Source organism: Nerophis ophidion, linkage group LG15 (genome assembly GCF_033978795.1).
Source record: "Nerophis ophidion isolate RoL-2023_Sa linkage group LG15, RoL_Noph_v1.0, whole genome shotgun sequence".
NCBI lineage: Eukaryota > Metazoa > Chordata > Actinopteri > Syngnathiformes > Syngnathidae > Nerophis > Nerophis ophidion.
The window spans coordinates 22,892,453-22,908,471 of record NC_084625.1 but is presented as its reverse complement, the minus strand read 5'-3'; the positions used below and the strand labels follow the sequence as shown (position 1 = coordinate 22,908,471).

General features: G+C 41.2%; 1 protein-coding gene across 4 annotated transcripts in view; it reads right to left on the bottom strand.

The window, feature by feature from the left end:
- The window catches only part of prex2 (phosphatidylinositol-3,4,5-trisphosphate-dependent Rac exchange factor 2), a 247,564-nt gene that overhangs the window by 79,598 nt on the left and 151,947 nt on the right, over positions 1–16,019 (bottom strand). For all 4 annotated transcript variants that reach the window (XM_061921850.1, XM_061921851.1, XM_061921852.1 and 1 more), the window contains 4 exons: positions 6,946–7,125; positions 6,781–6,875; positions 4,372–4,454; positions 4,023–4,113 (listed from right to left, as the gene is read on the bottom strand). In XM_061921850.1, coding sequence (XP_061777834.1) covers positions 4,023–4,113; positions 4,372–4,454; positions 6,781–6,875; positions 6,946–7,125 — 449 coding nt within the window. The remainder of the gene's footprint in view (positions 1–4,022; positions 4,114–4,371; positions 4,455–6,780; positions 6,876–6,945; positions 7,126–16,019) is intronic.

The window sequence follows — 16,019 nt, the reverse complement described above, 5'->3', positions numbered from 1 at the left end:
GCGGTTGTTGCTGGACACACGACGGACTCTCGGGAGAAGAAGGAGGGCGCGGGCCTGGCGACCCTTTTCTGTCGAGAACGTGAACATATTCACCTATTCGGAATTATGACAACAGGACATCTGCTGATTGGAGTAAGCGTTGCTCTGGTTTGTCGACAAATTGGAAGTTGCTGGCAGTCTTCAAAGTACCCCAAAGCTGCCACAAATGATTGGAGGATGCGGGAAGAACTGTGGATTACATCGGACTGTCTACCCCGAAAGTTTTTGAAGACCAGTCATAGACAATTTAGAGTGAAAAGCAAATTTTATTTTCACTCGCAAACAAATCTTTTTAACTTGGATTGTTTCCCTGGCTTCGAGACTCTCCCGAAGATCACTGCAAGCGAAGACACAACAAACTCCCTTTTTTGTCTCTCATGGACACACACTTTGGACTGGCGACGGCAAATACATCAAGGCTGCGGAACAGAGAGACACTATGGGCTTATACACACACACACATCCACAAAAAAAATATACGCCACACATACACCCCCCGTCCCCCAATCCAACGCCCTCGACGCAAATCCCGTAGGGGTGATGAATGGATGGTCTGCGCCTGAGAGCTGCGACCTACCACCATGACCTTGAACTACCTTCCCTCTGTTGTTAGATATCTCGAGATGTATTTTGTAATATGTATATGTGCTTTGCTATGGAGGTTTTTTTTCACTCCGAACTGGGTCCCCTTAGGAGCCCAGTCTGGATTGTATTTTTTTACTCATCCTTCCCCAGCGTTTACCTTTTTCCCATCTTTTACGGGGCGCCTTATGGCGACCCATCAGCGTTCTTGTTCTGTAACCCTGTACACTGTTTGTTTGTCTATTCTTGAACAGGTTTGAGCTGAAAACAAAGTTTCGTTGTACTTGTTGCAATGACAATAAAGACCTACCTACCTACCATGACCTCCCAAACAGGTCTGGCTTTATATATTATTTCTGTGTGCTTCCCATGCCTCGTCACAGCCAGTGTAGATCGCTGACGGAAACACCTGCCTCCTTTGGTGATTAGGACACGCACCGGTTTACTAACGCCATCGGGCTGCTTTATATGCCAGCCCCGCATCTGAGACAGAGCTGGTGCATCCGGTGCATCGTTTGTGTTGCATGCAAGGTGGTTTCTCTGCCTTACTGCAGGCTTTTGTTTCCTCCCCGTCGACAGCTCGTACCACGCTGGTGCTCCCTGCTTTCCAACCTCAAAGGACAATTAAATGACAATTTCACCAGTACGGCATCTTCTGTCTTTGCATCCTGTGGTCACGCCTCCAACCGTAATCCGCCATTGTGACAATGTGGGTGGTATTTCATGTTTAGAGGGCTCTAATAAGGTTGAGAAAATTGTGAAAAAGGTTTTTTATGCTCAATGAAAAGACGCAATTTAAGAGGAACCTAATATGCAACTTTTCTTACCTGTTGGTACCTGTTTTTGTGTATTTGGGATCTGCATTAGTCCCATGGAGGCATGGCGGAGATATTCATAAAACTATCTTTCCTTCCTTCATACTTCCTCCAAACAGGCCGTTTGGAATTTTCCCCAATTGTGACGTTTTTCCCAAATATGACATCAACGGATATCTCCATATACGGTAGAAACGTACCCAAAGCGCTTTGTGTAAATTGTAGTCTGACGCTGTAGTCAATAAGTTCCTTCTTTTTCTCTATGGCCTTGTTGTGAGGCAGACTGTCTCCATCATGCACATGTATACATCTGCTGTTGCCAATCGTAATAAAAAGTAGCATATCGTTCTAACTTATATCTGTCAGTAGACGGCAAATGGAGGCGTTAAAAACAACAACAAAGCTCGCGGAAGGCGCTGTCGTAGTGGAGCCATGTAAATAAGAATGCCCACAAAACGGCGCATCCTTCGGAGACGGTCACAAAGCAGCTTGAAGATGGTCTGAGAAAAAACATCTATGCAACATTTTGACCAAAGTACCACCATTACATGTTATGTGGACCACAATGAAGTGTTTTAAATGTAGAAAAAAATCATAATATGAACCCTTTAAATAATAATACTTTGTTCACCACAGTCAGGCCACTTTTGTGAACAAAGCAAACCCTGACTAGTCGTAACAAAGTAGGTGTAATCGGGAAGGCAGTGGATATTGAGCACGTCTTCCAAGAGGAGAAGATTGTTGATATACCCTGTTTACAAATAACTAAACAGATGACCTATTGGTACGCTTGACGGTTGTTCGCCTTTTGAGACCACCCCCAGGGGACACACCCACCAAAACATATGTTAGGGAAACTCCTCTTGCTTCATTTGGTAACAAATGAAGGAAGAAATTAATTTATTAACCTACCACATAGTGAAGGACATATACTATTTGATTTCCTATTATTCAGCTCATTTTTATTTGACACTTATTGAAATATCTTGTGTGACATCATGCACAAAAGTGCACTTTATTTGTTTTAAACTAATTTAATGGCGTTCTGCACAAAAAGTGCACTTTAATTTAGTGTTGTTTTGATATGTCATCATAGCTTGTTTTAAAATGTCTCTGATAATATTGCACTTTCTGTTTTGAAATGACAGGAATGTTTGTGCCATCGCTTAATAACTCTTTAATAAATACAGTTTTGGTAAATTGACTTAGTTGTGATTTCCTTCTCTGCATGAAAGTTTGAAATAAGCATATATTAATGCAGTATGAACAAGACTGTTTTAATGTAGACTCATAGAATCATCATACTGCTGTAATTTTATGCATCAAGTGTTCATTCAAGGCTAAGGCAAAATATCGAGTTATATATCGTGTATTGTGACATGGCCTTAAAACATCGAGATTTTAATAAACGGCCATATCGCCCAGCCCTAGTTTAACCCTTTGCGAGGATTACGGGTCATTCTTCATCTAAACGTGAATAAAACAACATCCTAACAGTCAATAACCCAGTACGAGCAGACATTGTACATTAGGTGATATATTATTCTGATTGTTGCCACTCATAAGGTCTGCATAAAAAGGAAAAAGGAAAAGTTGGGATGTGTCTGTGAAATCAATGCGCTGCCTTAAAATGACCAAAATATACAAGTATTACATGTTATTATGAATGTGCCTGTTACTACCTTACATATTACAGTGTGTATAAAAAACTTTGATCAAAGTGTTTGGATGTTTCTTTAAGCGCTTTATATGAAGAATAGATTGACCTTCAGATGGACATTTGCTCACATTTATTTGCTAATTAAAATGCATTTAAAAAAGTGTGCTTGTCTTACTTAAGGATTGTGAATGATAGGCAAAATTCCAAAGAAAGTGCATTCCTTCTTTAAATCTGGATATTTCTCGAATAGTTTTTTCTATCTTTGCAAATGGCAAATAATTTGCAGTGTAACTGAAGACGTATTTTAGACGAAAGGTGAAACATCTTCAATACCAAAAAAAGGACTGCAGTTGCCTCGAATTAACCTTTGCTGATTACATGATCTGAATGACTGAGAATCCACGCAGACATATCCTTGCTGGGCAACATTTTCCATTAGGCAGCACAAACAATTAGGTGGATCCGAGAGTGTATTCATTTCAAAGTGCTGGCATTAGAGGAAAGACAGGGGTAAAAACGGCTGGAAACTCTGTAAGACTTTGTTCCAGGAATCCACCTTCTTCCCACACATTACACAACAGGAAGTCTGCTGTGACAATGTCAGCATGTGGTTCTGTTTGGTGCTAGCGGGCTGGGCACTGCGTCATGCCGCAAACATTCTCATGGATGACAAGCGAAAGAGAGATTCGCTACATTTGTCAGACGTCACCCAAATAATGAAACCATACAGTTTAACGGACAATTGCTCATGAATGGAGCAGAGACATTGTAAATGTTGCTCCCTCAAACATGTGACCATACTTCAATCCAGTTAATAATGTTGTTTATTTATTTATTTTTGTAATAAATTGGCTCCTACGGTTGTCTGTCTCCTGGATAAAAGTAATTGAGCTCCGTTGCTCCACATGGACACAAAGAGTACTGACCTTGTAAGCCTCTCCCCGGCGTGAAGCATTTGGTTTGCTCGAAGGCCCGGGCGACCACTGGTCCTCTCAGCATGCTGATGATGGAGTCCACCTGAGGACAGGGCAGAGGGTCCACTCTCATACTGCTTTACCGCTAAGACCACAAGGTCCCATTGGGGAACACATGCAGTTTGACAAGCAAAGTGGAAACAAAGCTGAGAAAACTGCACAGCAGTCGCACAAATAAGGGGGAAAAGGCCAAAAGCATTTCAGATTGTGTTTGGCGTGTTTGTTTAATGAAATGCTGAGGAGAATGAAGCGTGGGGAAAAATACAAATGCAAGGGTGCAGATGACCACAGTGTAACGCACCTGGCTGAAAAGATGCTCCAGGAAGCTGTGGAGCTTCTTCTGCTTTTCGTGGGACAGCCACACACTGGATGCCACCTCGTCCCCTGCAGAGGTAATCACAGTTGCTTAGTTACGCGACAAAATCACACATCTCAGAATTCTGCAACCATTTTCTGATATTGTAGCTGATCATGGGACAATAACAGAGAGCGTTTCTCTGGATATGCGACATACAGTGGGGCAAAAAGTATTTAGTCAGCCTCCGATTGTGCAATTTCTCCCACAAAAATTGATACATGGATGATACAGCAGAGGATTGGGAGAATGTCATGTGGTCAGATGAAACCAAAATAGAACTTTTTGGTATAAACTCAACTCGTCGTGTTTGGAGGAAGAAGAATACGGAGTTGCATCCCAAGAACACCCGACCTACTGTGAAGCATGGGGGTGGAAACATCATGCTTTGGGCCTGTTTTTCTGCTAAGGGGACAGGACAATTGATCCGTGTTAAGGAAAGAATGAATGGGGCCATGTATCGTGAGATTTTGTGCCAAAACCTTCTTCCATCAGTGAGAGCTTTGAATAGTTGACCAAATACTTATTTTCCACAATAATTTACAAAAAAATTCTTTAAAATTCCTACAATGTGAATTCCTGGATTTTTTTTTTTCACATTCTGTCTCTCCCAGTTGAAGTGTACCTATGATGAAAATTACAGACCTCTGTCATCATTTTAAGTGGGAGAACTTGCACAATCGGTGGCTGACTAAATGCTTTTTTGCCCCACTAGAAGTTGTCTGCAGTCATTAATAAGCAATGGACCCCCAGCCAAATCTTGATTATCTACCAGACAATACTATAGTAATGAAACTGGGATATACCTTTATCATGTGGAGTTTCTGCTGAACAATGTCACAGTTCATGTTGGAATACCAGTGCTGGCAGAACTCATGCTGTCTCGGACTACCACTATGCTTGACTGGAGACAATTATCTTGCTATTCAATAGTGCTGCCAGCGACAGTAGTTAGACTATAATGGCTGCGTGTTAAGTCATGTTTCATCTGCTCTACACAATAAAACGTACACTAAAGACTTTAAATTGCAAACAAATCTCATTTATTCAATGCTTCACTTTTTGTACATGTTTTATTTTTGGGAGATTCATTGGAATTACTACGGCTGTTGATGTTTCTTATTGATAAAAATTGCTTTCTTTTTCTCCATATGATTCAGACTTTCAGATCACAGTCGCCACATGCGCTTCAAATATCGCGGCTTTACCACATCGCCAATTTTTGGGTTTGTTTTTTTGGCATATTGTACGTAATTTCTGGCCTAAATTAAAACCATTTGAGCTTTAACATAGCTAAATGAAGTTATAATATTAATACTACAGTAATATTGGCCACAAAAGGAGACAGAATCAATCAAAGGGTTCAGCATCGTAGTCACTGATTGGCTGAGGCTCCGGAAGCATTATCATATTGGATCAAGAGAGTGTGAAAGTGACTAAAGGCTGTTATTTCATATTTCGAGGGGCTTTCATAATGTTGAAAAAGTTGTAAAGAGGTTTTCATGCTAAAGCTATGAAAATATTCAATTTGTAATTATTACGTCCTTTTTGCGCAAATTAGTTTATTGTGGTCAAGCATACTTGCCAACCTTGAGACCTCCGAATTCGGGAAATGGGGGTTGAGGAGGGCGGGGTTGAGGTGGGTGGTGTTGGGGGTGGCGGGGGGTGTATACTGTAGCATCCTGGAAGCGATAGTGCTTCAAGGGGTTCTGGGTATTTGTTCTGTTGTGTTACAGTGCGGATGTTTTCCCGAAATGTGTTTGTCAATCTTGTTTGGTGTGGGTTCACAGTGTGGTGCATATTTGTAACAGTGTTAAAGTGTGACCTGCATGGCTGTTGACCAAGTATGCGTTGCATCCACTTGTGTGTGTGCCAAAGCCGTATATATCAAGTGACTTTGTTGGCATGCTATTTGTATGGGGTTAAGCGGACGTGACGACAGGTTGTAGAGGACGCTAAAGGCAGTGCCTTTAAGGTACGCTCCCAATATTGTTGACCAGGTGGACCGGGAGATTTTCAAGAGGGGCACTGAAATTCTGCAGTCTACCGGGAAAACCGATAGGGTTGGCAAGTATGTGGTCAAGTCTAAACGGGGAACGAAAATTTTAAATCTAAATAATAATAATTAAATTGCTTGCTGTAATATTGCGGATTTGATTATTGTGCCTGAAGACAAACAAAACAAATGTTGAAGTGTACGTGTCAGAAACATGTGATATTAGCAAGAAATTCCACCGGGATATGACGGGAAACATCTGCTATGCGTTTCTATTCACACTTCTAAAAGGGAATAATGGCAAAGGAGACATAAGAGACTAATTCACAGAGACTTATTTTTACGGCTTTATACCGTACCGGAGTCCATCTCGTCACTGTGTACGTAGGAGCTGCAATGGCTGCTGCAGATGCTGGTGAAGGAGGCAATGGAGTTTCTGTTGCTGTTACAGTCACTGTGAAGAAACATGGATATTATTGGTGTCCTTCTTCAACGTTATAATGTGCTGTATTTCATAGCTTTACCTGTACGAGTCCCTGTTGCTGATGGTGTCATGTCCCGAGTCCTCCTGTTCGTCCCCCGCCACGTTAAAGCACACTTTTTTCCCGTTGCGCTCACCCTTGTCGGCCTCGCTCTCAGCAGATATGAAACTCTCCGGGCTCTTGGCCTCGGACGCAGGAGGGTGTGTGATGGACGATAAAAGACTGAGCAGAGAAAAAACAGTTTGGATAATTTTTACGACAATAAGAACAAATGTGACCACAAGAGACAGCTGAAATGTTTAACTGGCGGCACAAGGGCCAATATGGGCCCATGACTGAAACCATCAAAACTTAGAAGCAACTTGCATTCTGCAAAAGAGCAGACAACTTCTGTCCTGTACAGCATTGGACCCTAACCACCAGGCCGCAGAACATTTTTTATTTTTATTTTTAAATTAAATCAACATAAAAAACACAAGATACACTTACAATTAGTGCACCAACCCAAAACCACCACCACCCCCCCCCCAGGCCGTGGGACAAATTATCAAGCGTTGACCGGTCCGCAGCTACAAAAAGGTTGGGAACCACTGCTGTAGAGGATCTTTGACTAGTGTTTATGCGCCTGATTCCTAAAAAGTAGGAGTATATTGTTCCATGGTCTTTGACTGCTGTTTTTGAAGTAAGCACTTAAAAACACATAAGCACTTTGTCCATAGAGAAACTTTGACTACTGTAGTGTTTTTGCAGATTCCTAAAAATAACGGATTACTGCTATTATTCAGAGGATCTTTGACTAGCATTTTCACAACATTGTCCTAAACACAGCATATCACTTCTGTCATTCAGAGGATCTTTGACTAGCGTTTTTGCAGCAGATTTATATGGAAGAAAAAAAACAGTTCATCGTCATTCAGAGGATCTTCAGCAGATTCTTAAAAGCAACGTATTGTTCCATGATTTTTGACTACTGTTTTTGGAGTAGTATCTTCTGAACAACCAAGTGCTTCTATCATGGTGAAAATCTTGTACTATTTTTTTGCAGCAGATGCCTAAAAAAAGGTAGATCATTGCGGTTATTCAGAGGATCTTTGACTCGTGTTTTTTTGGCAGATTTATAAAAACACCACATAATTCTGTCATTCAGAGGACCTTTCTGACTTTGCAGCAGAATACTAAAAAAAGCATATTGTTCAATGTTTTTTTATTACTGTTTTTGGAAAAGGTTCTTTAAAACAACCAAGGGTTTCTGTCAGAGAGAATCTTTAAGGGGTATTTTTGCAACAGATTTAAAAAAACAGCAGATACATTTTGTCATTCAAGAGGATCATTGACTAGAGTTTTTGCAGCAGATTTCCAACAGCGTCAGATCACTTGTGTCATTTAGAGAATTTTGACAAGTGTTTTTGGAGCAGATTCCGAAACACGTCCGTCATACGTAGGGGATGTTTGACTAGTAAATGTTTTGCAGCAAATTGCTCCGGTCATATACAGGATCGTTGCGTTAGGCTCCTAAAAAGAGTAGTGATCATGTCATACAGAGGAACTTGGACTAGCTTTTTTGCAGTGGTATGCTAAAAACAGCAAATCCCTTCTGTTATTTAAAGGATATTTGACTGCCAGATTAGCAAAATAATACCAAAACAGCAGATATACCCTCTCATATAGAGAAGATGTCTGACTAGTAGTTGGTTTTTAAAAGCACCAAAGTTATAAAGAAGATCTTTGACTTGGATTTTTTAAAATCGGTTTCTAAAAACAGAAACATGCTCCTGTTATTATAGAAGATATTTGACAAGTGGAAGAGATTGGTACCTTTTTTTTTTAAATAATGAGTGTATTACTTTTTTTAGTGAAGTAAAAGTGCTTAGCTAAGACATTACGTCAAAAAAAGGTCCAAACCACAGGTCCTTAGTTTTCTTATAGGTAGAAAAATTTTGTTGAATAGTTCTGCGATAGACGACCGCGTTCAGGATGCAAATTGTAAAGCGTATGAGTGTGGGCTCAAACAGCGGGCCAAACAAAACTCCCGACATGTTTGGTTTCCGCACAGCTTCTCAGATGATGAGGGCTGTACATGATATTATTAAGTTCAAACGTGTAGCAGCTGTGTCAACACGCTGAGATGCTCCACTTCTTTCTTCGCTTGTTACGGGCCACTAGCTTGCGTTCTATCAGAAGGTTCTATCAGAGGGGAGCAGGAAGCTGCCCTGTGGGGATATTTGTACAGTTGTATTAACACATGGCGGCATTGAAAGCTGATAAATGCTTGGATGTGTTGTCTGACACGCAATGTCGGTTACGAATATCCATCCTATCACCAAAATATTTGGTAGGACTAGGCAAAAAATGCTAAATCAATTTTAGCAAAACTTTGTAGAAGCATGTAGAAATGTGCAACCACATTTTTGGCTGCAGATCCAAGATTGTTTTATTTCTACCGCTATCAATCGAGAAAGTCGGAGGTATCATTTTGATTGACAGCTCGCAGCATTACTTAGAAGCTACACTCGTTATGTCCATGAAACCTTGTGTGTGCAGGTTCGTCGTTACGGTCCACTGGAGACAGCGGCCAATTTAAATAGGACGGAATAGCTTTTCAAATACAAGATGAATTTTCAGTACAACTGTCCAAGAGCAGACATACAATATACAGTTACACGGGTGTACAGAACAGGTAGACTGATGGGTCGTCACCTCGGAAAAGGTAAACATGGGAAGGAGGAGGAAGAGAAAAAAAAGCAGGTGTGGGGGCCGCAGTATGTAAAATAATCGTAATTTCAATTTTCCCCACAATTTGAACCCTGCGCTTTATACAACGCTGTGGCGAATTCATGGATTTGTTCCGGTTTACAAGCTTCACAACAAATGTAGCTTTGTCACATCAAACCAATGAAATTGCTGGATGGGATATGGTGGTCAAATGACAATTGTTGACATTAATGCAGTCATAAAATCAATAGCGCAGTATGCACTCACCATCATGGCGAAGACACAAGTAAATGAATACAACAGAATGCACATGACGCCGTCCTGAAGTCGAAAGTGATCGACCCGGCCATCGGAAAAGGAAAAAGAGCCATCGCACGGAACAGAAATCAATCTCCTCTCTGTGTTCTGTCGATGTCTGCTACCCAACCTAAGCATGCGAGTGCATAGGCGCACTAATAAAAATATTTGCCTCCAACAAAATACTCATCAAAAGCATCAGCCTCAAGTACACATCAGTAATGATTTTAAATGATGTTTCTTTCAGTCTATCTTCTGACCAGCAAGCATGAAGACCAGGGGTCTCAAACTCATGGCCCGTGGGCAATTTGAGTTTTTGTTTTTCTTAACATGGACTGTCCATTTTCTCAGGCTAATCACACATGCCCATGTCTCATAGTCATTGTCACCGACGTCCCACTGGGGTGAGTTTTTCCTTGCCCTTATGTGGGCTCTGTACTGCGGATGTCGTTGTGGCTTGTGCAGCCCTTTGAGACACTCGTGATTTAGGGCTATATAAATAAACATTGATTGATTGATGTCTCCTGTACAGAATGCTTTACAAAAGAGAAATGTGGGATACTTCTTTTGTTGCCTTATTTGTATTTGACTTTATTAAATGCATTTATTTAATGTTTGGCGCAGCCGGACTGGAGCAGGAGGGGACAGAAAGCAGGAGGGGAAAAAGAAGACAGAAGTGAAAATTGTGGGGGCAAGAAGGAGATAAGACAGAAAGACGACAACAAAAACAAAAAACCAACAACAACATCAGCAAATAAGATACAGTATATACAAATATGATACCAAAAGTTATAGCAAAGAACCAGTTAATGAAACAGATACTAATAACGCAGAAATGACAATGAATATTACTGCACTACAAACGCAGCAATAAAAATACCAATACAAATAAAAATCTTGAGAAATAATAATACTAATAATTACCTCCAATATCAACATTAGAGTCACTTCAAATGCAACAATACATAAATGTAATGAAAACTTATGTTACAAAAGCAAGCAGATAAGGGGGGAGAGAAAGAGGAGCGGACTATAGTAACCTTATACATTGTTATTATAAAAATAGGTTAAGCTTCAGCATTGTGCAGTGTTTCTACCCAGTTTACCCTGGACACACACACACACACACACGCACGCACACACAATGTTGATATATGTTTGATGAAACGAGATTTTATGCATGAGTGTATGTACGTATATGTGCAGGTATAGTGTGTATGTATGTTTGTACAGTAAATGTGCGTGTAGATGTGTGTACCGCATATGTATTTGTGTATGTATGTATGTATGTATATGTGTGCATATTTACCTATGCATGCACGTATGTATGTATGTTTGAATATAAGTGTGTATGTATTTATGTTTACATTTAATGTATTGATTGAAACTTGTATTAGTAGATTGCACAGTACAGTACATATTCCGTACAATTGACCACTAAATGGCAACACCCCAATAAGTTTTTCAACTTGTTGAAGTCGGGGTCCACGTTAATCATTTCATGCATGTACAATATATTTGTCTTCCAGTATGTGCGTGAACCGAAGTATGGCCCCAGTCACCCAGAATGCCCAACCCAAAACAGCAGGTGCAGTACCCAGAGAATAAGGGACCACCGGTCCCACGCAGGCAGGCCGGCCAGTGACAGGAACCCAAGAACCAGGCCCAAGGCCAGCCACCAGCACACGCGGCCGAGGACAAGGCAGAGGAGAAGCAGGAGATAAAAAGCCCTCAAGCCAGCGAGAGATCCCACCCCACGCGGGTATAAAAATGGGACGCCCACCCCGAGGGGCCAAGAGACTCCCAGCAGCTGTACGGGAAGATGGCTCTGCCCCGCAAGCAAGCGGACCCCCAGGAGAGCACAGCGGGGCCAGCCTCTGGCCGCCCCACTCTAGTCGGCCGCAGCAGGACCGCCCAGCACGGGGCCACGGAAACCACCCATGAAGATGGAACATCCAGCAACTTCCCCAGCAGAGCCTCCCCCTGAGGGAAGGGGGAAATTGAAAAAAACAAAAAAACTGAGAAGATCACAGACACTCCGACACACAAAGCCACTACCCTAGCAGCTGGCCACTGTGCAACACCGCACGCAGCATGCCACACGGCTCATCGAGGAGCCACGACAGACCACGCGACCCAGCAGGTCCCCACCGAGCCGGGCGTCCAGAAGGGGTTGGGCGGCAGGACCCTGGGGCCCCAGCCACACAGCCTGGCCGTAGCAGCCTGGGACCCCTGTGGGACAAGCAGACTCCGAGCCCGGAAAAAAATAAAATAAATAATAATACTAATAATAACTGCGATCGACAACCACGCGCCGACAAATCCATGGAGACCAACCAGCACCAGTCTGCGAGTCAGCCCAGAAAGAAATTTCCGTTTGGTTCACATTAAGCTGTCTGGCATTAATGTCTGTCAGACTGTCACTCACTGCTGTCTTGTACACAGAAGGTCCAAACATACACAAAAGCAGTCCCAAAGGTTACGCAAGGCGACACTGTTTCTGTTACAATTAATGATAACATTAAAATATAGCGTTAGTAGCTAAACTTTACCGATCATTAGCTGACAAATCATACCTAATGTGTGTGCATGGTCTGTTTGGGTGCATAGCTTGCATGCTCAGAGCAGAAAGAGGACGGGAAATAACGCTTTTTCGAAAGTTACGCAGCAGCCGCGAGGGCGCGAACTGTTGAAAACAGCTGCTTTAACCCAGCGGATGGAGCTACAGGATTCAAGCGCATGGCCATTCTCAACCCTTCCTTCTAATGCCAGCAGTATGCTAAATAAACAACTCCCTCATGTTACCTAAATACACCTCCTTCTCCAGAGTAGGACACATGTCCCCTTTAGGGTCCACTTCACAATGGTCCTCCAGAGTAGAGTGGCATTCCATCACCATGGAGAAGCCCTCCAAGCGGCGTGATTGGCTAGTGCTTAACAAAGTAGCAAAAGCAATTTGAGGGGCCTTTGGGGCACAAGGTGTGAGAACCTGGTTTGTTTAGAGAATGGGTCGGCAACCCAAAAATGTTAAAAGAGCCATATTGGACCAAAAATACAACAAAAACAAAATCTGCCTGGAGCAGCAAAAAAATAAAAACCTTATAAGTGTTATAATTAGGGCAACACATGATGTGTCAATATTAGCTGAAATAGCCTACTATCAAAATGACTGTCGCAGGCTGACGCAAATCTTCGCTCACAGAAATGTTGACATTTTATATTCATTCTACACATTTTTACAACATAGAAAAACATTAGTAAAAAGCAGGCTTCTTTGAGGGTGAGATAACTCCTGGAAATTACTGGCTTAGAAAGGCCAAAAGGTATAGATGTGTGTGTTTAAGTTAAAGGAAATGTCAGGCCATCTTCTTCTAGTGGATATTTTTTGCAAACTGGATAACATTTGCTGTGATCTATATAACATTGCACACAAACAACTATCTGCAGCCAATATTACATACGGACAATGTGTCATGAAACATGCAAATATAAATTAAATACACAGATGATATAAGTAAAGGAAATTAAAGCAGCTTAAATATAGCCACAAACGAGGCAAAATGATGCAATATGCACGTACAGCTAGCCAAAATAGCATGTTACCATGTCACCTCCCTGATACCGAAGTACATGTCAAACTACTTCCATAACATAAATGACCACCATAACCACAACACCAGAAACAAACCCAGATTCCGATCTAACAAAGGTCTTAACTCATTCTCCTTCTATGCCACAATAATATGGAATGCACTCCCAACAGGTGTTAAAGAAAGTGCATCTCTATCATCCTTCAAAACCGCTGTAAAAGAACACCTCCAGGCAGCTACAACACTTCAACCCTGACTAACACCCTCCCCTCACCACATCCCAACCTCCCTGGATTGTGAATAATCAAATGTACAGTGGGGCAAAAAAGTATTTAGTCAGCCACCCATTGTGCAATTTCTCCCACTTAAAATGATGACAGAGGTCTGCAATTTTCATCATAGGTACACTTCAACTGTGAAAGACAGAATGGGAAAAAAAAAATCTAGGAATTCACAGTGTAGGAATTTTAAAGAATGTATTTGTAAAATATGGTGGAAAATAAGTATTTGGTCAACCATTCAAAGCTTTCACTGATGGAAGGAGTAAGTATGGTGTACTTGGGATGCAACTCAGTATTCTTCTTCCTCCAAACACGACGAGTTGAGTTTATATGAAAATGGATACATGGATGATACAGCAGAGGATTGGGAGAATGTCATATGGTCAGATGAAACCAAAATAGAGCTTTTTGGTATAAACTCAACTCGTCGTGTTTGGAGGAAGAAGAATACTGAGTTGCATCCCAAGAACACCATAACTACTGTGAAGCATGGGGGTGGAAACATCATGCGTTGGGGCTGTTTTTCTGCTAAGGGGACAGGACAATTGATCCGTGTTAAGGAAAGAATGAATGGGGCCATGTATCGTGAGATTTTGAGCCAAAATCTCCTTCCATCAGTGAAAGCTTTGAATGGTTGACCAAATACTTATTTTCCACCATAATTTACAAATAAATTATTTAAAATTCCTACAATGTGAATTCCTGGATTTTTTTTTCACATTCTGTCTCTCACAGTTGAAGTGTACCTATGATGAAAATTACAGACCTCTTTCATTATTTTAAGTGGGAGAACTTGCACAATCGGTGGCTGACTAAATACTTTTTTGCCCCACTGTACTTTCTGAACTCACTATGTTCACTGCTCGCTGTAAACATCCTACAAAGTAAGACCTACACTGTTTCAATGTCCATTTCTCTGATGATGCAATTGTTGATGACTGAAGTGCTAATATCCACCAAATCTAAACCCCCTCCACAACCCACCCCCCAGATTTTAAATAATGTAAATAATTCAATGTATATACTCCGATGACTAACTTGTGTGATGACTGTATTATGCTGATAGTATATATTTGTACCATGTATTGATTTACGTGGACCCCGACTTAAACAAAAACTTATTTGGGTGTTACCATTTAGTGATCAATTGTACGGAATATTTACTGTACTGTGCAATCTACTAATAAAAGTTTCAATCAATCAATCAAAAGATTAGCTTGCAGTCATGCAGTGAGCAAATATACCTGATTAGCACTCCAAAAAGTCAATAACATCTACAAAGCTCACCATTGTGCATTCACGCACAACATAAAAGTTTTTGTGGACAAAATGAGACAGGAGTGGCATAAAACACCTCTTTCTTTGGCAGCGTTGGAGAAAGTTGGACATGTAAACAAACATTGGTGAGTCCAAGGACCGCTGAAATTAGTGGGACAAAACTGTGCTCGCCAGTGAAGCCCGTTTAATATAAACAGTGGGATTTTTAAAAATTTGTGTCATGTTTGTCCTCATACAGAAACCATATTAAAACAAAAAAATTAAATTTTTCACTCAACTTTTTCCACTTTTCATACATTTTTGTAAAAGCTCCATCGAGCCAATAGGGCGGCTGCAGCTCTGGAGCCGCTGGGTTGCCGACCCCCGGTTTAAAGAAAGCGTCCAGGGCTGGAGTCTTGAATCGATTAGTACCTCATCTTAAGTAAGGCTATCAAGCAAGCATTAGTGTTGAGGAGGCAAACCAGGCAAGGAGAACGTGTTAAATACAAGACACACATTTGAAAACAATCCTGTCCGCCCTCAGGGTTCATTACTAACAAGCTCCTGACAAGTATGCTTGTGTTTCCACAAGACCCGTAATTATAAAGGTCATTATCACATCTCATTATTTACTGCATTAGGATGAGGCTACACTTGATTGGCTTAGAGAGAGAAGCGCGACAAAACTTTGCCATATAATGATATTTTGTCACAAATGGCTCTTACAATCACTTGCAGCAGACTGCATTGCAAAATGATTAATACTTTCAGATATGTAACAAAACCTACTTTGTTACAAAACAGTAGGTATACAAGGGTCAGATCTAGCTAGGGGCCAGTCCAAGGCAGTATTGTTGAATATGTTTGTTGGTATCTTTAGTTCATTTGAATAGCAATACTGCAGTTAAAGGGGGAACTGCACTTTTTTTGTATTAATCAATCCAACAAAATTATACACAATAATACCATAATAATTCAA